The sequence below is a fragment of the Ctenocephalides felis genome, unplaced genomic scaffold (genome assembly GCF_003426905.1).
Source record: "Ctenocephalides felis isolate EL2017-DRISC unplaced genomic scaffold, ASM342690v1 CF-g0.4_SCAFFOLD_01886, whole genome shotgun sequence".
NCBI lineage: Eukaryota > Metazoa > Arthropoda > Insecta > Siphonaptera > Pulicidae > Ctenocephalides > Ctenocephalides felis.
In genome coordinates, this window is record NW_020538040.1 from 7,533,696 (window position 1) to 7,560,835 (window position 27,140).

The 27,140-nt window shown below is 26.8% G+C and overlaps 1 protein-coding gene across 3 annotated transcripts in view; it reads right to left on the reverse strand.

The window, feature by feature from the left end:
- The window catches only part of LOC113376511 (proton-coupled amino acid transporter-like protein pathetic), a 39,926-nt gene extending 13,111 nt beyond the window's left edge, over nt 1–26,815 (reverse strand). Inside the window, exons 1-3 of one of the 3 annotated variants that reach the window (XM_026616458.1) lie at nt 26,540–26,815; nt 2,880–2,933; nt 2,404–2,468 (exon numbers count right to left, since the gene is read on the reverse strand). In XM_026616458.1, coding sequence (XP_026472243.1) covers nt 2,404–2,468; nt 2,880–2,888 — 74 coding nt within the window. In that variant the 5' untranslated portion in view covers nt 2,889–2,933; nt 26,540–26,815. Of the gene's footprint in view, nt 1–328; nt 482–2,403; nt 2,469–2,879; nt 2,934–26,529 lie in introns of those variants that run through there. The other 2 variants (XM_026616457.1, XM_026616456.1) reach the window with 2 other exon arrangements.
- Between the last annotated feature and the right edge of the window lie 325 nt (nt 26,816–27,140).

Here is a 27,140-nt window from a genome sequence, read left to right on the forward strand (position 1 = left end):
AACTACAATATTCGATAATATAAATTTAATGAATATTTATTATATCATTAGATGCAGATTTTAACAACCAAAAAACACGTAAACAATTATTCACACATGTGTTAATTTAAATTATTAATATTATTTATACATTTAAATAAAAAATATAATTTATAGCTGAGAAAAATGTTAATCGAACATTACTTTTCCTACTTATGTTAAATATTTTAAATTTTAATTAATTGAACTACACTTAATTAAATTAATATTATTTGTTTCACGATACGTTTTATACTTAATATTAGATATTCGCACAATTAAATATTCAAAAATATTAATTTATTATTACCCGTCCATAATGTTTCCAATCCTCAAATTGCTCTCATAGAATTTCCCATTCGATTTAAAATCCATATTAGACGATTCGAAAACATTAAATGATGATTTTTGCATAAAATTCCCAAGCAGACTGTTCGAAAAATGTTAAAATTCACAAGAATCGTATTAAAAGGATTATGTAATATTTAGCTTGGACCGAAATGTATTAATATTTGGAAGACAGGGATGTATTGGAAAGAAATATATTGCAGATAAATCATAATAAAACCTATGTTAGAAGTGTTTCATTCATTCACTGTTTCATTAAGTTCTGTTTTTTTGCTATTTTAAAATATTATTATTTTTAATTTCTAGAATAAATTAATAATTGAAAGACAGGACTGAAATAGACCTTTTTTCATTATTTACCAATTTAAACAGTAACAGTCAAAGGTTCAATTATTTCATATAAAATTTCTTGTATCCAGAATTTAACATTTATCAGCATTCAACATTTACATTTTTCAAAAATTTTCACAAAATTAAATTCTAAACGCGTTTGCTAATATATTTGTGAGAAATTGTCACCTAGACTGTGGTAATATTAAAAATTTATTTTGCAATATTTTATACAAAATTGAAAAAGTGCTCCCTTAAACTCACAATCTGAACACACTTGCGGAAACATTTGTACCGGATTGTCACTTAGACTGTGCTTATCCTTGTCTTATTTTTTATACAATAAATTCAATAATTTTATTTATTCGAAATAGTAACTTTATTGCAAAAATGTTTAGTGTAGTGGAAGAAACTTAATTATTGTAAATTTGATAAATAATATTTCTTTAATTTTTGTTAATTTAAAAATTGTGTTAATAAAAATATTAAATAATGACTTGAAAAAATAAAAAAATATTATAGTAATTATTATTAAAGAAATATTATGGAAAAAATCATAGATTTGATAAATTTTTGAAATTAATTTAATATATTAAAATTTGCTAAAATTGCGTTAAATGTAATAGTGTTGTAAAATTCAATTTCATTCTACAAAATCGATCTCCAAATTTTTTTTTCTTAGACATGATTGGTTGGTGCACTTTTATACTTTTTATTCTATAGATCGTTATATAATTAACTTAGGTATCCAATATATTAAGATAATTTCTAGATAACTAAGTTATCTTAAACTTCGTCCAATATAATAGTGTTGTAAAATTAAATTTCATTCATCAAAATCGATCTCCAAATTCAGACTTCTTATACATTATTGTTTGGTGCACTTTTATACTTTTTATACTATAGATCGTTATATAACTAACTTAGGAATTCAATATATTAGGATAATTTCAAGATAATTAAATTATCTTAAACTTTGTCTAATATAATAGTGTGTAAAATTTAATTTCATTCATCAAAATCAATCTCCAAGTTTAGACTCCATATATAATGCTGGTTGGGTGCACTTTTACACTTTTTTTACTAAAGATCGTTATATAACTTAGCTATCCAATATATTAAGATAATTTTTAGATAACTTTATTATCTTAAATTTCATCTAATATAATAGTGTTGGAAAATGAAATTTCATTCATCAAAATCGATCTCCAAATTTAGACTTCTTATACATTATTGGTTGGTTTTATACTTTTTATACTATAGATTGTTATATACCTAACTTAGATATCCAATATATTAACATAATTTCTAGATAACTAAGTTATCTTAAACTTCGTCCAATATAATAGTGTTGTAAAATGAAGTTTCATTCATCAAAATCGATCTCCAAATTTAGACTCCATATATAATGCTGGTTGGTGCACTTTTATAATTCTTATACCATAGATCGTTATATCTAACTTAGACATCCAATATATTAAGATAATCTCAAGATATCTAAGTTATCTTAAATTTCATCTAATATAATAATGTTGTAACTTAAATTTCGATTTTGTTTGTGGGAAGTTAATTGTTGGATTTTATCTCAAATTTATTAATAAAATAATTAAGGTTTCAGCAAATTTATTTTCCATATAAGATTATCTTTCAATATTATTAAAAATATTAAATTAATATATTAATATTGTATAATAATTTACTACTCACTTTCCATCAGCTTTGTCTTGAGGTAAAAATGTTTCCAGCTCGTGAGGCGGCTGGCCGTTCGCTTCCTGAAAATAAAAAAAATATTAGAAAAAAATTTAAAATAAAATTCAAAATGATCAAATAGATAATTATAATAATCAATTTAGAAGAAACGGCTCGTCATATCTATATCAAAAACAAATCTACACTATTTCCTATAGTATCTTCCGAAATCGTGAATACGTATTTTGTTTCTAATAAAATTGTAAGAATAAATGATGTGTAAATTTAAAGGTTTGCTTAATATAAACTCAATATTTGCAATTTTTGTGTCAAAGGATTCCGAATGACCTGGGACGTCCGGAAAATTGAATTTAGAAATAAAACTTCAGAAAGTTAAAAAAAATTTGTTGTACAGTATTTTAACCTTAGAATATGTTAGAGAAGACAAAACACAATTTTAAAGATTTGTTTAAACTAATTAATTTTTTACTCACCGAAACCATCTTGATTAGTCTTGTCTCTCAAATGCAGTCACAGAAAATTAATCTGAAATTAAAAGAGCATAACTTAACAATGATCAATCTATGATTAATTATTATTAACACATAAATCCAGCTGCAACAATGATGATTATTTTATTTATAAAAACATAAAACGCTTGTTTAAAAACATTCTATTGTTTGTTGCTATTTCTCTAACGATTTGTTTTTGTGTTTAGTGCAATGACTTATTTAGGAAGCAAATCGGATAAAATTTGTTGACATCAGAGAAAACAATGAGATAATGAGAAGTTCACTGGCACAGAGATCAAAATTGTTAAATGGATGCATATATATATATGTATATATATGTATATATATGTATATATATGTATATATATGTATATATATATATATAACAATACAAAACCCATTTATTATAATATGCCATCTATTGAAGACGTTTTTGTCTATTTTGCTAAATTGCTAAACCAGGAAATATTTTAATTTCAGGAACCTCTTTATATTCTTTCAAAGAAATGTTTTCAAAACTTAAAACAATCACTCCTCATAAATTCAATATGAACTTAGTTTATTCAATTGCTTGTAAAAATTGTGACAAACAATACATTGGTCAAACATTGCATATCCACAAGAGACAATATGAATTGAGTGTTATTCACCACAAAAACCTAAATTTCCAAAGCACTAGTCCAACCTTCCATTGAAAATTTTGAACCTAATATTTTATATAAAGAAGATTGCACTTTTAAACCACTGTTTTATGAAAGTAGTTCTCTAAAATATTACACACTCCAAACAAATTTTTTAATGGAAATAATATGGATAAAATTTCATTTGTTTTTTAGAATTTTATAACTCAGCAACAAGCGAATCAAAATTTTGAGAATAGCATTGTATTTGCTTATTTAGATCACCAACAACAAAAATTCAATATATTTCATAAAATACATATTTACTTAGGAAGAAGAACCAAGAAACTTTGGTTGGTGAGCGGACTATTTTGAAGTTAATATTAAGAGCTAAAACTTTTTGAGAATTTTTTTCATATGTATCAAAATGTTAGTGTAGAATTTCAGATACGAGCCGTATTCTTTGTTTGTATCTTAGACTGAACCTGTCATTTCTTACTTGACTGTGTTCATTTCCAGATCTATATGAACCAACCAGTTTGGGGCATACTTCGGAGCGTTTATAATTTCTTTAAAAATCCTGTTTTGAATTTTTTGCATTACGGCGATGTTGGCTTTGCATGCCGTCCCCCAGAGCTGTATTCCGTAGGTTCAAATTGGTTTTACCACAACTTTATATAACAGTTTATTCAATGCACATTGTTGAGATTTTCTGTTCAAGAACAAATGCAGCTTCCTTCTCATGGCTTCCAGCTGTTGACGTTTTGGAATCAAAGTGCAAGACCAATTATTTAACTACATTTGTCTTTTGCAACTTTTGGTTAAAAAATACAACAGGTAGCAAAGATTTCGAGCTGTTAACATTGAATCTCCAAAGTTTGAACCAGTGTTCAATCTTTAACAGATGTAATTGGAAATGAGATTTACATGTCTAAGTGTCTACTTATTAACTTCCCGTAGAGCAAGTTATAGTAATCGCAAAAAAATCAAAAATGAACATTTTTATATATCTTTACCTTTTAGAGGTTTCTGAATATTTTAGCATACCTTAGAAAAAATGGATTTGTGTGTGTATGTGTATGTATGTGCGTGTATGTTTGTGTGTTCGGATACAAATTTTCGTCGACGATTTCGGGAACACGGATCAACCGATATGAATAATTCAAAAAACATTCGACTCGTATTGATAAGGAGACGTGATGATTAGTTTCTGGCGATAGCAGGTCCAGCCGTTCCGAAGATACGGGGTAAAAAGTGCCGAAAACGGTAACACAGTTTTTAAGAGAATGGAGCGCCGATTTTAATAATTCAAAAAACATTTCACTTGTATTGACAAGATGAAGAATTAATCAAATTTTCATGAAGGCAGGTCTAGCGGTTTCGGAGATCTAACATAAAAAGTAAAAAAAAATGCCATTCGGCGGTTAAAAATGATCATTAGACATATGCACATCAAACTATCAGATATTTTAAAGAGATTTTAACAATAAATATAAATTTTGTTTAAATTGCTATGGGTTCCGTCCCAATTTTTATCAGTTAGAAGGCGACGCGGCGCTTACGCGCTTCGATATTTCGTCTCTATGCAGTTAAAGCAGTACAATTGCTTTGAGAACAAGTTCAGAATTTCCAAAATATTTCAAAATAAAGAAAACATTTTTTTTTAAAAAAGACTTTTTTCAGAAAGTCAATTTTTTTCAGAAATTTAAAATTTCTTAAAAATGTAATTTTTTCAAAGTTTAAAAAAAAAACTTAATCTTTTTTATAAAAAATAATTTTTCGTACGGGAAGTTCCAGCAATTTGCCTTAAGGCGCGATGCCATACACCATACACCACTAGTTTTACTTGTTTCACTGCAATTTCAAAATCTCTGGGCATACTTTTCCAAAAATATGATAAATTTTTTATTCCCTCAATACAAGTAAAATGTTGTTCGCCTAAATTCAAATCGAATGCGTTCTTTTAAATATTACTATTTCTGGGCTCGTATCTACGAAACAGCTGGACCTGTCTTTGCCTAAAACTAATTAGCAAGATTCAACATCAATAGAAATCGAATGCTTTTTGGAACATTGAAATTGGTTGGTTCGCACACGCATCCATTTTTTCTAATGTATGAGAAAATGTTCAATTTTAACAAATCGTTGAAACATAAAGATTTTACAAACATAAAAATTTTATTTTTGATTTTTTTGCGATTTATATAACCGACTCTTCAAACCGAATAAAACATGTGAGAAAAAAAAAAGTGATAGCTGATATCACCTGGTGCTTCTATAAAGCAACGTACCATCTTCTCCTCCTGCCCTGAATAATCAAGTTCAAATAACCATATGCACAATTTTTTATTTTAGTCTAATGTCTAGAAAATGGGTCAAATCGTTTTTTTATGTCGGATTAAAATTTTGGCGTGGGAACACAAAACAGTGTCCAATGTTACGTGGAAGATTAATTGGACATCCTGAATTAAATTCATTGACCTTGATACTAAAACTTTTGTGTGTCTCTGGGTTAGAGATTTAAATTTTTTTGGCAACTATCTTAGGAGATAGAAATACCATTATATGATTTATTGCAGAAATTAGTATTAGAGTAATTTATCTTCCATGTCTAATTTCCACTATGTCACAAGGAATAGGACTATCAAAGGATCGACTTTTAAGTTTAATACTACTTTTAATTAAATTTTTGGTTTTGGTATTCAACTGTTCAATTTATTACCTTTACAAATACGTCAACTAAGCAATCATAAATTCCACAACGTTTTAATTAATTTACTAAAAGCCAACAGTTTTTATGACATTTCTGAATATATTAATTTTGACTTCAAGAAATACAGTGGTACCATCCCCTTCATATTATAAATATCTATTGTAACTAATTATATGTGATATCTTACAAATACAGCAATTTTTGGCTATAACTGAGTACTACTTAGCTGGGAAATATTTTTCTTCGTCTCAGATACTGATCTTTTTTTCAGAAAAGCTTCTAAACTTTTTAATAATTTCTGCGAATTAATGGATATACAGGACCTCAACTTTTGAAGATGCTCTTAACGAAGACGTAATATCAAATTTCATAAAATCAAGACACAAAATTAAATTAGTTTAGCACTCCTTTATTTGTATTTTTATATTTGGTTGTTTTGTTATTTAATTGTAAAATTGTGAATTGTATATTTAATATCTAATATCTAATAAATTAATAATTCCTCCAACGCCAAAGACCAACTTTTATTACTTTTCTTCCTTCGATTAGTACAATTTTTAAATGGGCAGATCTAAATGTAACTTTTCACTGAATTGACCACATTATCTGTTATCTGATATGCGGTTTAGTGGTAAAAGTGTTTGTTACAAAGATAACAGATAGAAAACCGACTGATCAGTGAATCAATAACAAATTTTGTTCATTTAATTAATTTCAGTAAATGTTATCAGTAAAGTGGGAGTTTGATAATAGACATGGGGAAGTTACGGTAACTCGATTCTAATTGAAAGTTATCGGATTTACCCACCAGATATCAAATATTTAGTGGTCGAGGATTTCATCAATTCGTCTACCAGAAAACGGTACATTGTTATTATAAATTATAATTTAAACTAGTGGTGTATGGCATCGTGCCTTAAGGAAAATTGCTAGAACTTCCCGTACTGTAATGAAATGTTCAAGAAATATTACATGTTTTCAAATAGATTATCTTATATATAAAAATGGAGCTCTCTATCAAATGATGCGCTAAAACTCGAAAACGGTTAAACCGATTTGGCCAGTCTTGAAAAGTTCGTGCTAATCACTAGGTTGTCGGAAAGGTGAGATAGTATTTCAAAATTGCGTAGAAACTTTACATCTTTAATTTGAACATTTTTGTAGAAGCGTTAATTGAATAAAACAATGGACGGTGGCTAATACGTCAAATGTCAAACGTTTTTGACAGATAATGTGCAATTACGTTTAATTGGATGTTTTACGTGAATATTATTTAATTATGATTAAATTGTAGTAAGTAGTTTGTAGTTATATTTATACACAAAAACGTTATATCAACGAATATATTAACTTTTTTAATTTCCCGTAGGGTAAGTTATTGTTATCGTCCAAAAATCGAAATTGAAAATTTTTGCTTTGTTTAACAGGTTTCTGAACATTTTGGCATACTTTAAAAAAATGGATGCATGTGTTTATGTGTGGATACAATTTTCGCCGACGATTTCGGGAGCACGGATCAACCGATTTCAATGGTTCAAACAACATTTGATTTCTATTGATTAGGGAGATGTGATGATTAGTTTTTGGCAAAGGCAGCACCAGCAGTTTCGGAGATTCGATGCAAGAAGTGCAGAAAATTCCAATTCAGTTTGCGAGATAACGGAGCAACCGATTAGAATGATTCAAAAAAACAGTTTAAGTGTATTGACGGAATGAAGAATTGATTAAATTTTTAGGAAGGCAAGTCAAAGGTTTCAGAGATGAAGAAACAAAAGTTTAAATTTTTTTTACAAAATTCTGGTTTATATATATTTTATATTATAGAGAAAGCACGCGTCGAATTGACGCAGGATGAAAAAATTTGACGCGTTGCAGTTTAAAAATAAAATAGTCTTCGTCTATTTTTAGATTATTATTTAGTACGATAGGAAGAAGATGAATCCATGGCGGTGAGCCATAATTTTAAGAAATAGATTCTAAATATATGAGTAAGACGCCGATTCATATATATATGTTTGTGTAAATTGCAGCAACTAAATGTGTGTCAGTCAAATAATCAGCCTGACATGCAAAAATTTCATGGATTTCATTAACCGGGTAATTGAAGACTCCATTTATAGATAGCGTTGGTTGAATTTTTACGCCAATTGTAAAAAACATCTTGTTATTAAAGTCAAAATAATTACTGAATGTCCTAAGTGTGACAGATTGTAATTAAAATAAATAAACTATTTTTTTTTTTAAATTAAATAGTTTTAATTTAGCGTTTGTTGAAAAAAGGTAAATGTTACGACAAAATAAAAAAATATTACATTGTCAAATTACATTTTTTTATTTCCATATAGATTGCAAGACATTAAGTAATTAATTTTATTTAGAGTTAATTCTTAGTGGTTTTTAAAAATATAACCCAATGGTTAACCTCATATTTGTGTACTAAACAAGTCATTTTTATTAATTTATATTATCAAACTTCAATTTCATTTATCGATTTTATGTGATTTGATAATCTCATGATATGACGTTTATTCAATTTTATTACGACAGAATGACGTATATTTATATTATTTATTGGAAAAATCTGAAATGTAGTTATTTGACGTCATTGCCTTATGACCTACGATAAATAGAGTTATCGATAAATAGGTTCGATAAATCTAATCAGAAAATATAAGTTTTTGCACAATAACTTTATAGCAAATTTGAAGCAATTGTGGGAAGTAATAAATTATTGAAATTTAGAGATGTTATCTTATTAGTATTAAATTATTTATATTACGTTCATCATTAATTTTTTCAATTAACGTCGAAAGTTATCAAATAAAAAGTTTTCCAATAACGATTCAATAACAGATTTTCGATTCAATTTACCAAATTCGTTTCCAACAAACACATAAATCGTTGTTCACATTTCCAATAAATTAAATGTATGTTTTTAAATGGAATCAGTATCTAATTGCTTTGTTAGCATTTCTAACAGATGAAATTGAAATAAAGTTTTGCAAATAAATTGATGCCGGTGCGAAAAACAACTATGACGCAAGAACAGGATGAACACTGTGAAAATATTTGATTATTTTTTTGAATAAATATTTGTTTTAATTGTAAATGAATTTACAATATATATATATACATATATATATATATACTAGCTGGCCCGGCAAACGTTCATATATTAATTTATTTAACATCAAAAGTTTCAAAATGCAATATAAAATATTTAAATAAGTACGTTTTTAAAATGTGCCTTATCATTCAGCTAAAAAACATAGAAAAATATGTACAATACAATAATATGGTAAACACTAAATAATCAAAACCTGCTCTGACCAGCCAGAGGACACTAGACGAATAATTATAACAAGTGGTGCATGGCATCGTGCCTTAAGACAAATAGCTGGAGCTTCTCGTACCGTAACGAAATGTTCGATCGATATTAAATGTTTTGAAATAGATTATTATAAATACTGTAACATTGTCTAATATTTATAAGAATGGTATTTATAAGATTTATATAAACTAAATTGCAAAGTTAAAACTATTTTTGAAATATTTTTGTTTTCCAAAAGCAATTGTTTTGTCAGAATTTTGTTTGAATCATTCAAATCGGATGCTTAGTTCTGATTGCTGATAGAGTTCTTACTGCTGATTAGTTTTTGGAAAAGGAGGGTCGACTTTTTATGGTGGTATGGAGCAAAAACTGAAAAAGTATTAAAATGTCAGTTTTTAAGAGACCAGATAAACCGATTTGAGTATTTCAGTTTTTGAGATAACGGAGCATCCGATTTCAATAATTTCAAAAGCATTTTTACATGTATTGACAAAATGAACAACTGGTGAATTTTTTTGAAAGGCAGGTCTAGCGGTTTCGGAGAACCAATAAAGAAAGTGAAAAATAATGTCATTTGGCGGTCAAAACTGAACATTAGACATATGTACATAGTATTATCAGATATTTTATAAAAAAAATTAATAATAAGTACAAACTTTGTGTACATTTATATGGGTTCCGTACCAGTAATTACACGTTAGACGACTACGCGGCGCTTAAGCGCTCTGACATTTCGACTCCAAATCATCACCTATATATTATTCAGCACGATTGCTTATAAAAAAGAGTCAAAATAAATCAAATTGCAAAAAAAACAAATCTTTCAAAAAAGTCATTTTTTCTCAAAAATTTTAAAATTTCTCAATCTTATTTTTTCAAAGTTTTGCAAAATTTTGTTTAATAATTTAGTTTTCGGTACGGGAAGCTCCAGCAATTTGCCTTAAGGCACGATGCCATGCACCACTAGTTTTTGACATTCCAATTTCGAACTAGGCGGTTCGGTTAACAATGAAGTTAGTGACAGATAAAAGTTAAACTATAAACTTATGTTTTTGTTAAATTTTTATAAGTACTTCATTATATTTATTTTAGTTAATTGATAATAGGCCAAAAGTATAATATAAATTGTTCTGTATATACATTTTAAAAACAAATTATTTTAAACTTTTTTGAATTTTGTTTGACATTTCATTTTCAAAATGACAGATGGTCGACAGATTACACGTGGTATAATTATTTAATTTATTTTTGCTTCATTTCCATAATTTATTTAATAAATTTTATAATATTAACTGAAACAGTATAAATTTCAAGGTGTAATTTTTTTACTAATTTGTTTGAAATTAATTTTAGGTTCACTAAAGAAAACATTTAACTTTGAAATTTCGCGCCAAAAACTTTTTTTTATTATTATACAGCATGTATACAAATTATATTTCAGGTTCTAATAAAATAATTTATAAAATTACATTTAATATAATTTTCGGACAATTAAGCATTTCATGTTCACTTTTACGATTTTTACGATCATTATTTTACACAAGAACGATTTAATGACTTACGAAAACAGTTTTGTTGACAAGATTCGAGAATTTTGTACAAATGTGCTAAGAAATCGTGCGAAAACGGTTTTATCGTTTTTTTATGAGAGATGTTTAAAATTATTATCAGTTTTATACTTGAGTTATAATTTAATTCGGGATATAAAAATGTATGTGCATGAATTGAATTAGTGTTATTTAATTTGGGTAAATTAGTAAGAGGTAATATGGGTAAATTTTTATTCTTAAAATGGCATGCTCAAATTTTACAAAATTTTAAAAAAGCTACATTATCAACAATTATTGTATAATAATAACAAACTCAGTACTTCTATCGTACGGGCTCAAATTTTGAAATATTTTTTTCCTCGTCATAATCTTCAATTATTTTTGTTGACTCAAGAGTCGACTTCTTCATATAAAAATTGTATTCATCATTTATTCAGAAATTCCAGTATACGGTGTATTATTCAATTCCCCACTAGTTTTCATCATCATCATTCTACTAATTAGTGTTTGCAAAAACAATTTGGCAAATTGCCATTTAATCGTTTCTGAATGGACAAGTCAAACGAGAGAAAAAATGCTCTAATTTTTCTGCCAAGGTAAATTTTACTCGGAATAATTATTTGTTTTTTTATTTAGCACAAAGTCGTTCCGTACGCAAGTGATTTAAAATTTTGTTTGATCTAAAATTATTATTAGGTATTTTTTCTAATTTTAATAATGATAAAAATTAATTGAAAGAGTTTCTTAGGCGCCAAACCGAATCGGAAAATGGTAAAGGAAAATCTGAATCAATTTCTGTTTATAAAAAATAAATTTTTTTTTAAATAATTTATTATTTAATTGTAAACGGTTGTTAACTATTAGATTGCATTTTAATTACTATTTGTAATATTTTTTTTAAAAAGTTAAAATTAATGTTTTCGTCCAATACTTGTAATCTTTTCTTTAGTTGTAATTTTAAATTCTTTATAAAATTCTCTATATAAGTTTTATAAAGTTTAAAGTAGAAAATTTCAAATTTTCCATACATCTATGTAATATACAATTTCAATAAACAATATAAAATATTTTATAAAAAGATCTTGGTTCAAATTTTCTTCATAATTAATAGACAGTTGTAGGCAATAAAAACTAAAGAGTTATTAGCACTACATATTTACTATTTATACATTTTACACACTTTTTGGGTTTGGCACCAAAGAAAGAGATTTTTTTTCATTCTCATAAGATTCACAGCAGATTCCATGTATCAGTATTAAATATTTAAATTTTATTTAACATGTAAGTTATTATTTATAATAATAATAATACACGTATAATAATAATTCAACTCTTATTTCCAAACTTTAATGAGTGTTTTATAATTTTTAATTATTTCTCGTAGGCCTATAATATTTTATAATATTACAATGTTCATTTTAAACTTTATCACCAAATAAAGTTGTTTTTCAAATAATCTTCGTCATACTAATGTCTTTTAAAAAGTTTCTGAATTTTAGTAAATTTATTTATCAAAAATTAAGTGCTGTATAAATGTTTAATATTTCTTAAAAAATAAGATATTGTATATTTGTTTAAACATCGAGAAAACATTAAAATTTTTGCTATTTGCTCGAAAGCAACAGAATATATATATTTGTATTTTTTTACAATTTTACAAGTTTACTTCAGTAAAAATATAAACATATTATGTCAAATATACATTTTACTATTTAGACTTTAATTTTTTATTTGTGTGTCCTTCAAGTTTGATATTAATAACTAGTGGTGTATGGCATCGTGCCTTAAGGCAAATTGCTGGAACTGTCCGTACCAAATATTAAAATTTTTAACAAACTTAAAAAAAATAAGATTTTTTAGAGAATTTTAAATTTTTTTAAAAAAATTGACATTTTTTTAATTTAATTTAATTTTTCAGAAAATTTGGAATATATTCTGAAAAATTCAAAGTGGAAATTTAAAATAATTCAAGTTTTTCAAAAATATCATTTTTTTTTTCAATTTTAAATTTTCAAAAATCTTGTTTAGCAATCGTGCTACATAGCTATTTTAGAAAAGAAATATCATTTTTTGAATCATTTAAATCGGTTGAACCGTGTTCCCGAAATCGTCGACAAAAATTTGTATCCGAACACACGCACACACACATATATATCAATTTTTCTAAGGTATGCCAAAATGTTCAGAAACCTTTGAAACGTAAAGATTTTTTTTCCATTACTATAACTTACCCTACGAGAAGCTATAGTAATAAATAATTAAATGTCTCTTTAAAAAATCTTAAATAAATTTGTGTAAGCGTCCATTTGCTTCTAGATTTGAAAGTCTCTTACTATTAATTTTTACTAATAATAATTTTACTAATAATTTTTAAATCTGGAACAAAAAATTCTGAAACCGGCGCAATTACTGATTCTTGAAAAATCCGAGACGCAAGCTATAAATAAATAAAATACGAGATCGTGTCTGCCAATCTCGAACTTACTGCCAAAAAATAAGATGTCTCGATGTAAATAAATTAAAAAATGTCGATTGTCACTTTCGTTCATCTGTGTCGTACAATTTGTAAAAAAAAACACATACAGTTATTCCACCGTCCGTCGAAGGAATTTGTTTGCGACATCGCAATTCGACACGCGCTCAAAGTCTGCATTTCTGCTTGATGGACAGAAAATTTAGAATCAACTACTGCCTTTTAGAATCGCACTTTATGGTAAAACAACATTTAAAAAAATATAAATAAAATAAAAATGAATCCTTAAAAATCGATCACGTGATTAATGGTACTATATCCTTCCATCCGTGTCTTTTCCCCAATCGATGTCGATTAAAAATTCACATTTTAAACTAGCGTCAACATCGTCAATTCGTAATCTGTAATTTCCGATCGACTTAAAAAGAATGACTCACCAGAGGGTTTAATTTGAAATTCACTATAGTTACCGTGCAACCCCATACAAAAAACCAACCCCAGAGTGGGTGGTGATCAAGTTCAGACAGAGAAATCCGATTCGGTATTGCATCAGATAGTATTTGTAATAAATATATTTATAAACTAGGACTAGCTGACCCGGCAAACGTTGTTTTGCTAAATAAGGTATATTCTAAACCATTTCTAGAGAATCAAAAATATTAATACTTTAAGTGCAAAAGGATGTGTTGTTTGAATGCTATATACAATGAAGTATTATAAAAACAATAAACCCCATTAGTTTGTCTATATTTTGTCAATACAATCAAACTGCAAGTTTTATACACTTTCTATATAAAACATGGTATAATCTAATCCGAGTCTTTTTTGGTCTTTCGGCTTGTTAATTACGTTTCAAGTTTTTCAGATTCTTTTTGGTTTCTGGATTTTGTGTATAATTGTAAATAACACTACTGAGCTTATACAAAATTTTCAAATTTTTGCGAGGAGAGATAAAAAATGAATTAAGTATTTCTACTTTGACCTGCTTTTTGAAAAGTTTCAAGTTACATTCGATGAATTAAAGTAAATTTAATAAAAAGTATATATGTAGAGCAGAGCGAGACACAAAGGTCCAATTTGACTTTGAGCAAATATAAACTATATTGTGAAAACCATAACAATTATATCACAACAAATAACACATATCAAACAAACAATTATCTGACTACGTTCAGTAAACTGACTTCTACTTCATCATTGTAGAAATGTGCTTGTTTGATGTCTTCCAAAAATTTGTTATCTAGACCTTTTTATCCTATATGCGGGGTAACTTGTAACGGGCAGGTGGCAAAAGGTTTAAAGCCTTATTATAATTTTAAATGTATTTTACAAAATAATTACACTTTTAACTAATGCTAAAAAACTACCAACGGAAGAAAATACCTTTATTATGGATTTTCAAAGATTACAGTTTATCTCCAGATAGCAAAGTCATAAGAATCAAGGTTATAGCTGGTTATACATCTTTTTCCCTTTATTTTTCAATTCCTTATTAAACAAAGCTTAACTTTACTTTTTTTGTTTTTGACACATAGCTGGTGTACCTTTTTAACCCCGGACCTTCATATATTACTATCTATTCTTCGATAAATTCTGAGAAATTATAACTGGGGAAATGTTATTCGGCAAAATGTCCCTTTGATCGATAACAAATTTAGGTTTTGAATTTAAATAACATAAATAAAAAATAATATAACCTAGAAAATGTTTTATAAATACCAATGAGTATACAATTTTACAAATGAGATTTTTCAGATCACCGTGTTTAAGAAAAATATGATTTGCAAAAAAAGAGTGCAACAATGCCAAAAAGTGCATTTTTATATTAACATTTCAAAAGAGTTGATATTTTGAGTTTCTAGTAACACTTGCGGCCCGTTTACTAACGTTTTTATATATAAATAAAACTACAAACAAAGCTACTTACTACAATTTAACTATAATTAAATAATATTCACGTAAAATATCCTATTGTACGTAATTGAACATCATCTGTCAAAAACGTTTGACATTTCACGGATTAGCAACCTTCCATTGTTTTATTTAAATTACGCTTCTACAGAAATTTTCAAATTAAAAATAAAAAGTTTCTACGCGGATTTGAAATAATTTCTCACCTTTTGGACTTTCTCTGGATTAGCACGAATTTTTCAAGACTAAGACTGGCCAAATCGATTCAGCCGTTTTCGAGTTTTATTCGGACATTTGAAAGAGAGCTCCATTTTTATATATAAGATGAATGTACATTGGGAAACCCGGGCGATCACCCGAAATGAATTCTTTATGCAAAAGTGTGTCTGTTCATTCAAACTTAATTTTTTGTTTGGAATTATCAATAAATGTTTGGTGATTTTGTATTATACCATAATTTTAAAAAAATACATATTAAATCATAAGAAACGAGAGAAAATACTTTCAGTGTCTCAATATTTCTTTCAATGATGTCGTTTTGACACTGTATTTTTTTAATTTGAGTAAAATATACGATTTTCACACAGTAACATTTTTCAACAGAAAATTCGATGTAATTATTGATCGACTTTTTTCGGACCCAATAAATTTAACACTTAAAATCATGAGCTATCATTAAAGATTTTTTTTTATTTCCAAAAAACAATATTTTTTAATATTGACAAAACCTTAGATTTTAATTTTAATTCTAGATAAAATTCTACAGCCCACTTATTTATAAATAAATAATTTTTACTTTACAATTCTGTGTTTATTATTATTACTATTTATATATATTTGAATTTGAATTTTGAATATTTGAATCTTTGTGCTATTTGGCATTGCATTTTTCATATGTAACATTGATAAGTTGATTTTCGCCTTATTCCTACATGATTATTAGTTTGATTTATTACCATGATATTTCAACATCTGTCAAACTGAATTATATAATTTTATCTGCCAAATATACACTGTATATAATATTATTTTAATTTCTGGCACATCTCAGCTGCTTTCCGACAATAATAATGTAGACATTATATTTTTATATATATATATATATATATATATAATATATTCATAATCATGAATATATTATATGCTAATATTGTCTAGGCTCATAAGTGAATTGAAATTTCTGCCAGATGACAGTTCTCATTGGTTAAAATATTTTTTGAATGCCAAACAATGATATGTTGTTTTTTGCTATTTTTTTCCATTTGTTTCTACAATATTACTATATTTTTATAATCCTTTATATCCTAAAAAATTAGCTTAACAGACTTCAGAAGGATTTATCCAAAGTCGAATAACCGTGTAGGAGGAGTTTGAATTCATACATCCGTACAGAAGAATTTTATACATATTCGAGGCGTAATTTCCTCGTAGGCCTTTGCAACGTAAATCATCGACCTTTTGGTCAAAGTAGGTCAGTTACTTTGGGACTACTACACATAAAAAATCAATACAAAAACTATTTACTCATTATATTAGTTAAAACTTCCCGAGCAATGTAAACTTCGTTGCAAACTGAAATTTATTTATTGCAAATGAATAACTAATACAAAAAATAAAGATGGTAATAAAATTCTACATTTGGAGTATGGCTCTGTACAGATTAGATACATGGACTCTAAGAAGGACGATTTTGAGAAAAGGTAAAAAATTTGCTCTCTCTCATACTATATACAAATTTGGTCTCATTCGATTCAGAATGACTTGAAACGTCAAGAAAACATAAAATTAGCAGATTGTATTTTTTGTCCAAAACTTGAACTTCACCTTAGGGAAGTTAAAATTTGCTTTCTCCGTCAAAGAAAAAATTTGCAGTCGATAACCAAGGCACAGTATAAAGCATATTTTTTTTATAATGACAACCAATATAAAATAACAAAAATAAATTAATTAAAGAAAAACTAAATAAAAAGTTTTTTATTTTCTTTTTGAATTTCAATTGTTCTGATTAATTTTTTAAAAAGTCCGTTAGTAACCGACTTTCTGATGACGATAACGAGACATCTCAACCTTTGTAATGAAATTATGATATAATACATCATATTATCTCATTTTTTTAGTCTCATTATGTTATCTTAATGCTACGAAATTGTTTTATTTATATTATATAAATAAAAAAATGTGCTATTATTATACTAATCAAGTACTCTCCGATATGTAGAATTTCAAATTGTAAATATCGAATTATAAGTTTTAGTTGTTATTTTTTTTATTTCTTGATGCCTTTAATTTAATAAGAAAGTAAAATGTTTGTAATCAATTTTCAAACAAAACATCAAAAAGTTAACACATATCTTAAATTTTGAAAAGTCTTCAAATTTTAGTTCACCAAATCAACTGATCTGATTGCGAACTTACATACATAGGTAGGTTTGTTGAGATTTTCAACTAAGTTTTATGCAAGATATACACATTTTTTTGATATAATATATATAAAAGAGGATCTTGTTAGTTAGAACACTTATAACTCACGAACGACTGAACCGATTTAGCTGAAAATTGGCAGGGAGGTAGTTTAGAGTCAGGAGAAGGACATAGGATACTTTTTATCCCGTTTCGACTTGGAATAACAAAACGCAAATAACAGCTATGTAATGACGTATAGATGACAATTTGATATTAGTAAGAAATCAATAATAAAACTATTTCTATCAAATAAATAAGTAACAATTATAATGTAATGATAGTGTCATTGGCCATTCGTATAAACAGTGAAGTGAACCATAAAACTCAGTACGATTGACAAATCATATATTTCTCAAACACGGTGCTCTGAAAAAACTCATTTGTATAATTATATACTCATGCGCAATTATAAAACATTTTTTAGAATGTTTTTTTTTTATTTATGTTATTTAAAATCAGAACCTAAATTTGGAATCGATCAAAGGGACATTTTGTCCAATAACTTATTCCCAGTTATAATTTCCCAGAATTTATCGAAGAATGGACAGTAATATATGAAGGTCCGGGGATGAATAGATCCACCACCGATGTGTCAAAAACCAGTAAAGTTAAACATTGTTTAACAACAATATTTGAAAGTAGAGGGAAAAAGGTGTATAACCAGCTATAATTTTGATTCATATGATTTTGCTATCGGGAGATAAACGGTAATCTTTGAAAATCCATAACAAAAGTATTTTCTTACGTTGATAGTTTTTTGGCATTAGTTAAAAATGTAATTATTTTGTAAATACCTTTAAAATTAAAATAAGACATTAAACCTGTTTGCCATCTGGCCGTTCCAAGTTACCCCGCCTATAGGGTAAGAAGATCTAGATAACAAATTTTTGAAAGGCACAATTCTACAATGATGAAGTAGCTGGCAGTTTTACTGAACGTAGTCAGATAATTGTTCGTTTGAAATGTGTTATTTCTTGTGATATAATTGGCTTGGTTTTCATAATATAATTTATAATTGCACAAAGTCAAATTGGACCTTTTTGTCCTGCCCTCATTGTATATAGCACTCAAACAACACATCTTTACACACTAAAAGTATTAATATTTTCCCTTCTTCCTTTTTTTTCCCTTAATGTAATTGAAATTGTTTAGAAAATACCTTACTTAGCTAAACAACGTTTGCTGGGTCAGCTAGTATTAAGTATATAATATTTATACAATTATTTGCCCTTCCATGGAAAATACTTTCAAAAATAGTGTGATAGAACAGATTTACGATACATGATAACATTAAAAATAATTATTAATAATTATCTCCAAGATATGCCATCTGCATCAAAATGCATTTCCCATGTATTTTCATATGAATCGATCGATTTCCAAGTTTCGTAGTAAACTATATCGTGCTATAATTATAGCTTATAGTAAAAGTTTTCACTTGGTTATTACCAAGTCTAAATGCATCGTTGGAATTTCGAAAACGTCCTCGATGTAAAAGTTAAAAATAATGTACGAGTGTTGGCTCGAAGCCATCTTTGATGTAGGATAAGTCACCGGATAGACCTTTGAGAAATTCGAGGAATAGTAATAGTAATAGTCAGAAAGTAATGATTGAAAGTCTGTAGAATATTAATTTTTAATGAGATGAATAATAATCCGGATAGGAAATTACAAAATTGGTGGTGTATGGCATCGTGCCTTAAGGCAAATTGCTGGAACTTCCCGTATCGTAATGAAATACCCGAAGCATCATTTTAATTTAAAAAAAAATTGTTGAAAAAAATTTGGAAAAAAATATTGAAGAAATATTTGAAAAAAATTTTGGCAAAGAAAACATATATAATATTATAAAAATAAATTGCAAAAAATCATGGACATATATATATACATAGTTCACAAAAAAATTGAAAAAATCATTGACAATAAACCTTATGGGAAAAAAATGTTTGAAAAAAATTTTTTGGAAAAATATTTTCGAAAAAAAAAATCAATAGCAAAAAAAAAATTGTCAAATCATGGACTATAGCCATGAAAAAGTTTTCGAAAAAAATTGAAAAAAATCAATCACGTTGCATTATATAGTGTGCATATAGTGTGAACTTGAAAATGTTATTAAAATTCGGAAAATAAACTTGACCAATGTTCTATTATAAGTGTATGTCATTTGTGATAAGGTGGATAACACTTTATTAATATGTATGTTTTGCCATATGACTTTACTTAATCATTAGTGGATGTAGCAACTTGTACAATGGCATTATTATATGTAGACTGCAGCACAATTAGCACTAACTAATGTGTTACTAAATGTTTGCATCTGTTCATGAGATATGACTGATGTAAATGGTTATGAAAATATAGTAAAATTTTGGAAATAAATGGAAAAAATTACAAAAGACATGTCATCGTTTGCCATTGAAGTATTTTGACAAATGAAAACGCTCACCTGCCAAAAATTTCAATTCACTTATAAGCCTAAACAATATTGGAATATAATAAATTGATGATTATGAATAAGAAAAATGTAATGTCTACATTATTATTGCCGAAAAGCAGCTGAGTTGTGTAAGAAATTAAAAAACATAAGATACAGTATATATTTGGCAGATGAAATTATATAATTCAATTTGTTGTTGCCTGTTTTTACTTTTAGTGTAATATATACAGAGGGCAAAAAATGTCATTTTTATAGATGTGTTCGTCTTACTGATGAATTATTCATTTCATATGCATTGAAGATGAGTAACACCAGGCCACAAAATATCTCCAAATTAAAAAAAAAATCCGAAACCCATCTTTGGTTTTCCGTAGTTGAATGGATGACTAATACAAAAACGTATAGTTTATAAAATTACATTTATGTATCTATAAATTTGTACAATTTGTTTTTTTAACGTTGAACTATTTTTAAAATAACTGCGCCCATTTTTTTGAAAATAGAATAGTCAATAAATATTTAGTCTATACTTTTTGACATTGGAGAATCATTGAGTAGATGAAATCAGAAAAAATACAATAATAATAAAAACAGATTAGGTGTGAGGCATTTTGCCTTGAAGCTTAATAATCTATTTAATTAAAAATATTTTTTTGATTTATATATGTTCTACCAGTGCAAAAATTTACATGGCTACCTGTCTAAGAGATTACCTAACTTGTCTTGTAGCAGGTATAATGTACCTGCCTACCTGTCCACCAGTTTACCTGTCTACACGTCAACCTGTCTACCTGTCTATCTTCTTATTTGTCTACTAGTCTACTTGTCTACCTGTCTATAAGTACACTTATCATCTGTTACTAAATCAATTTTTAATAATATTATTATAATGATTATTTCAGAACCCCAGGCCACGGAGAAAAAATATAATAAAATCAAAAATCCCCAGTTTCTATCTGAGACCATCAACTCAGGTAGATATAAATATAAATATAAATTTTCAAGTTCAAGATTCAAGAAACTTTCAATTTTATCAAAAGTTGCATTAGCTTTACTTTGCATATTTGTTTGAATATTTAATACATTTATCATCTTCTATTAATTTGTTCTTGACTATACTAATTTCCAGAATGAGATTTCATCGTACTTGATACGTGAGATGTCTGAAGAATTCAAGTATTTGTATGGAACTTGGTAAAGTTTATACTTTTTAGGGGAAAGTATAAAGAAAATATAAATAAAGTTCAAGTTTTATCGATCAGAAGGTAAAATGCTACTTACAACTAGTTGTGATATATATTATAAAGCTTGAGGATAGAATAGGACATGTTTCGAAAGCTCCCTGAAAAAGCTCTCACATCTTAAGAACATTTTCGAACATCTTTGGCTCGTTCCAACTACTGATGTCCCATAGGGGTGTGCCAAAATCGTCATAACAGTGTCGATAATGATACTTATTATTATAATTTTCAATTTTTTTTATCATCACCTACTAATCCATTATTTTTATCATGATTGAATTTGTCGCCTAAATTCGAAAACAAGTCGATAAACGAACGTGTGCAATATGTAGATTTTGTTCGGAGATAATTCGATCGGTTGCGTAAATCGACACTCGATTTGACCTTAGAAATTATATTTTATTTACTGATAAAAAATATGAACACTGCGTCTTATCAGCGAATTTAAATTACGACACTCGGCGAAATTTGCAGAGATACGAATGCAAAAATCATATGCCACCGGGAAATGGATATAAATTCAGAACAGGCACATTGCAATGTCGATATTCAATTTAATTGTAAAATTTAGACAAATTTCAGACATTTTAATAAATTAAGACTGTTATAGAAATAAGTCAGATCGATGAATTGTACCAAATTTTTTTTTTATATTGTTCATGGTTTTATCTACCAAACTAAAATATTATAGTCCTACGAAAAGTGGTTCAATTACATATATTTTTACATATTGGAATTGTGCTCTTAGGACATACACCATGAATGTTGTTCATTTAAATACTTATGAACATACATAAATTATAAAATATTATCAAAAGTGTAATTACTTATCATAATTGTAAATACTTATCGGAAAGTTCATGCAACTTCTTACTACTTGTTAAATTATAGTGATAAAACCCATATAATTAATTTTTCATTATTATTTATTCATGTTTACGAATTAATTTATTAATAACCGTATATAATAAAATGACTAAAAACTAGCTGTAAGTGGAATTCTGTCTTGAGGCAATTATGGCATCGTGCCATAAGGCAAATTGCTGGAACTTCCCGTACCGTAACGAAATGTTCGAGGAATACTGAATGTTTTCAAATAGATTATTATAAATATTGTAACATTGCCTAATATTTATAAGAATTATATAAACTGAATTGCAGAGTTGAAATTATTTGTATAGTATATTAGAACTATAGTCAGAATTAAAAATAAAAACTGAAATATTTTCGATATACAGAAAAAAAAAAAAAAAAAAAAGTTGGTACAAAATTTTTTTTGCCAAAATCAATTACTTTGTTAAGACAAGCAGAAAGTTCTTTGAATCATTTAAATCGGACGCTTAGTTCCCTCAAAAACTGCCATTTTTTAAAAATTTAGCTCCGTATCTTCGGAATGGTTGGGTCTGCCTTTGCCAAAAACTAATAAACACTTCTCCCAATCATTACTAATTGAATGTTTTTTAGATCATTCAAATCGGATACTCCGTTCTCTCAAAAATTCGATTTCTATTTTCTGCACTCTTTGCTCCGTATCTCCGAAACGGCTGGACCTGCCTTTGCCAAAAACTAATCAGCTCTTTTCCCTATCAATAGGAATCGAATGTTTTTTGAACCATTCAAATCGGTTGATCCGTGCGCCCTAAAACGTGACTGGAAATTTGTATCCATACATACATACACACACACACACACACACATACACACACACACATCCATTTTTTCTGAGGTATGCCAAAACGTTCAGAAACCTTCAAAACGTCGAGAAATGTAAAAATTTTCAATTCCGATTTTCGGCCCATTACAATAACTTACCCAACGGGAAGTTAAAAATGTAATGGGCTTACAAAAATAATATTAATTTGTATTTTATATATTTGATATTTTAATTTCTCGGAGAAGTTTGTTTTCCCCAAAAAATTCGATTACCAATTTTATGTTTACTTCTGGACGTTTCGAGTTATTCTGAATCAAACGAGACCAAATTTGAATAAAATATGTGTAATTGTGTTTATGTAGTTTATGATGTGTTTAAAATTGTATTATTAATTATATTTTTTTAAATAGTTAGTGTCAGATATTAAAATCAGAAAGGCATGACAGTGTTCATTAAAAGTCAAATCGAATTAGATTTTCTTGAATTATTCATTGGAATAAATTAATATGGAAATGATTATTTATAGGCTGATGATAGAGTGCGAACAAGTGTATTGCGCAAATATCATATGTAGTAAATATATATATATATATATATATATATATATACACATATATAATGCAAAGTAATCATATGCAAAAAGTGACAAACGAGCTAAATACCAATATGGCAATTACAAAGTGGAAAAATACACAACAAACTCTATTTATGAGAGTAAAATAATAAAAAGTGTCCACTGTTACTTTTCTAACGACAAAAATTTTTGATTTTTTTACTGACACATATTGTTTTTTTCCAAATATCTAAATTTGACATTTAATAATAATTCAATATTTCAAATATAAGGTTGTCAAATATCTCCCTTCCGCCTTTTTGTATTATAAACAAAGAGCAAACAAGCGGAAGGGAGATATTTGACAACCTAATATAATATTTGATATAATTAGTTGAAATTAAATTTTTCTTTATCTCGTAAACCTTAGAATATATTTATTTCTTTTTGAAATTGCCAACATCATTTGATTTTTTGACCTGTGAATATTTTCTTCTGATATATGATTAATGTAATTTTTCTATAAATTGTGATTTATTCTATCTTTCTGCTAATATTTAAGCAAATCAAATGCAAATCAGAAATCGATTTATCTCGAATTTTCCAGAAACATTGACCACTATCATTTTAAAGTATTTTGTTTTCTTAAAATTCATAATTGTCAAAAGTAATTAAAATTTCTAAAATTTTAATATTTCAACTATGAGCTGAAATTTTCAATATTGCCTATAACCTAAGTGGGACATAAATGCACACAGTGAGTCAATAAAATTTAAAATCGGTTCAGCAGTTTAGGAGTCCATTCCGAACAAACCTTTTGACAAGTACTTCAAGATTTCTATAATTTAAAGTAAAGAGAAATATCAATTTATAAAACGAGAAAAGCTAATAAATAAAAATTGTAAATTTTGAATAGTATAACTTGAAAATGTTTTTTATTTTGAGCCAATATTAGGTAATATTTAAAGAGCAATTATTAATTTGCAAAATAATATTGAAAGTTATGAAATTAATTTAAAAAAAATAATTTCTAAATTAAAGCAACAAAATTTATTCTCTTTTTAAATACAATAAAATCAAATATAAAATTATAGAAAAAACCTGAATAAAATAAAATAAAACTTTAAAATTTTAGTAATAAAAAATTATTTGGCTTAATTTTTAATATTAACCGACAAGTTTTTTGTGTTATTACATAGCATTATTTTTCATTACAAATTTAAATTTATTAATTTGCTATAGTGAAAAAAATTATCAAGAAACAGCTACCATAAAAAATATGTATCGAAATTAATTTTAAATAATATAATTTTTTTTTTTAATTGTGAACCTCTTTGTTTTTTTAAATACACTAAAAAATACATATCTAAATAAAATCAAATTATACATTCTAAAGTTTATATTCAAATTTAAAGTTCATTATCAAAATTTTTATAATTCTGAATTAATATTTTTATATTTAAATATTATAAATTGACAAAACATATCTAAATAAAGTTTATAGATTTTAAATTACTTACTTTTTTTTAAATTTTGAAAAAATATTTAGTGAAACTTAAAAAACAATTATTAACCATTTAAACTTAAATAAAAAAAAAGAAATAGAGAATGAGAGAAAAAATAGGTAAAGAGAAAAACAAATAAAGAGAGAGAAAAATAAATAAAGAGAGAGAAAAATGAATAAAGAGAGAGAAAAAAAAATCGAGAACAAGTAAGAAATATTATTATAGAAAAAATTGGCTAATTATATCGCAAATTACAAAGAATTGATGTTCTATCAAATTTAAAAAAATTATGTTAAAATAAGAAAAATAAAAATGTTGCATATTTGGAAAAAATAATAAAATAGCATGAATTTAATTTAGATCATGAGAAAAATAAAAAATTTATCTCGTTTGAAATTTAATATTAACAAAATTTATTATAATTTTTAGTACTGTTCTAAGTTACAAAGGCGACTTCTGACACAAATTTGATTTACCATATTTTTTTTTAATTTTGATGAATTTTTAAAATTAAACTTCTTGTCGTAAAGGTAATATTTCAGTGTGTTTTTAGAATAATGATACTTATCAATATCGAAGTTTCATCGAAAAAAAACTGTTAATTGTTATATATAGATATTATATTAATGAAGTAGATATTATAGTCAAATGAAATGTATATATTATATGAAAACTGTTTTTCATAATCTCTCATACCAGGCAACTCTGCCTGACTGAGATATGAAAATAATGTATATATATATATAAATAAATAAATAAATAAAAAAAAAAAAATTAAGAAGATACATCGCATGGCTTTTAAATTTTTGAAATCGAATTAGCAGTTTTTTTGAAAAAACGACGATTTAAAGTAAGAAATCTGTTCACACACACATACTTTTTCCAAATTTGGTCTCATTCGATTCAGAATGGCTGGAAACGTCCAAGAGAAAACATAAAATTAGCGAATCGGATGTTTTGATGAAAACATAAACTTCTCCTTCGGGAAGTTAATAAAAAAATTGAAAAATAATAAAAATCAAGTAAAAAGTCCACATAAAAATTTATACCAATTTTTCAAAGTTTTGAGAACCAAAGTATGCATATGCTGAATTGTGCATATGCTTCAAATTTAATATATTTTTCTGCACTTTTATAAATAAATAAAACATAAACAATATAATTTTATATCCTTATTTTACCTTTTATATTTCGTCTTCCCTAAAATCTAAAAATCCGTCCCTATAGCCGGCGCCAAAACCTCCAGAAAGCGCACACGTGTCCGCGCGTCCGCAGCAAAAATCACTAAATTCCTTACAAAAACGACACCAAAGGCACTTGTTTATTACCAGGCACTAATAAAATAAATACAACAACGGTAATAATTTAAATATATATTTTTTTGAATTTTTTAACACTATATATTCTATAATTATTTCGCGTCCATCGCGGGCTGGTTTTCGATCAGAACTGAAAACGAAAAAGACGAAAGACGACCGAGTTGCAGAATAGAATGGAGGGACGACTAAAACGATACGACTACGAGACACTAATGCTCAAATAGAAGATGTTTTATGTGTCGGAAATAGAATTATGTGTGTGTGAATTTGTTGTGCGAAGGTTTTCTGAAGGGATATATGAGAGTAAAGGCGAGTTTACAATTTACAAAGTCTAAGGGTATAGTCGAGCTTTGGAATGAATGAAACTAATGGGAATTTAAATATAGTTAGTGAGATTGAATTTTTTGCTTTCATTTTATTTATCTACTTAAGTCATTTAATACAAAATAATTATTATAATTATATTTAGAAAA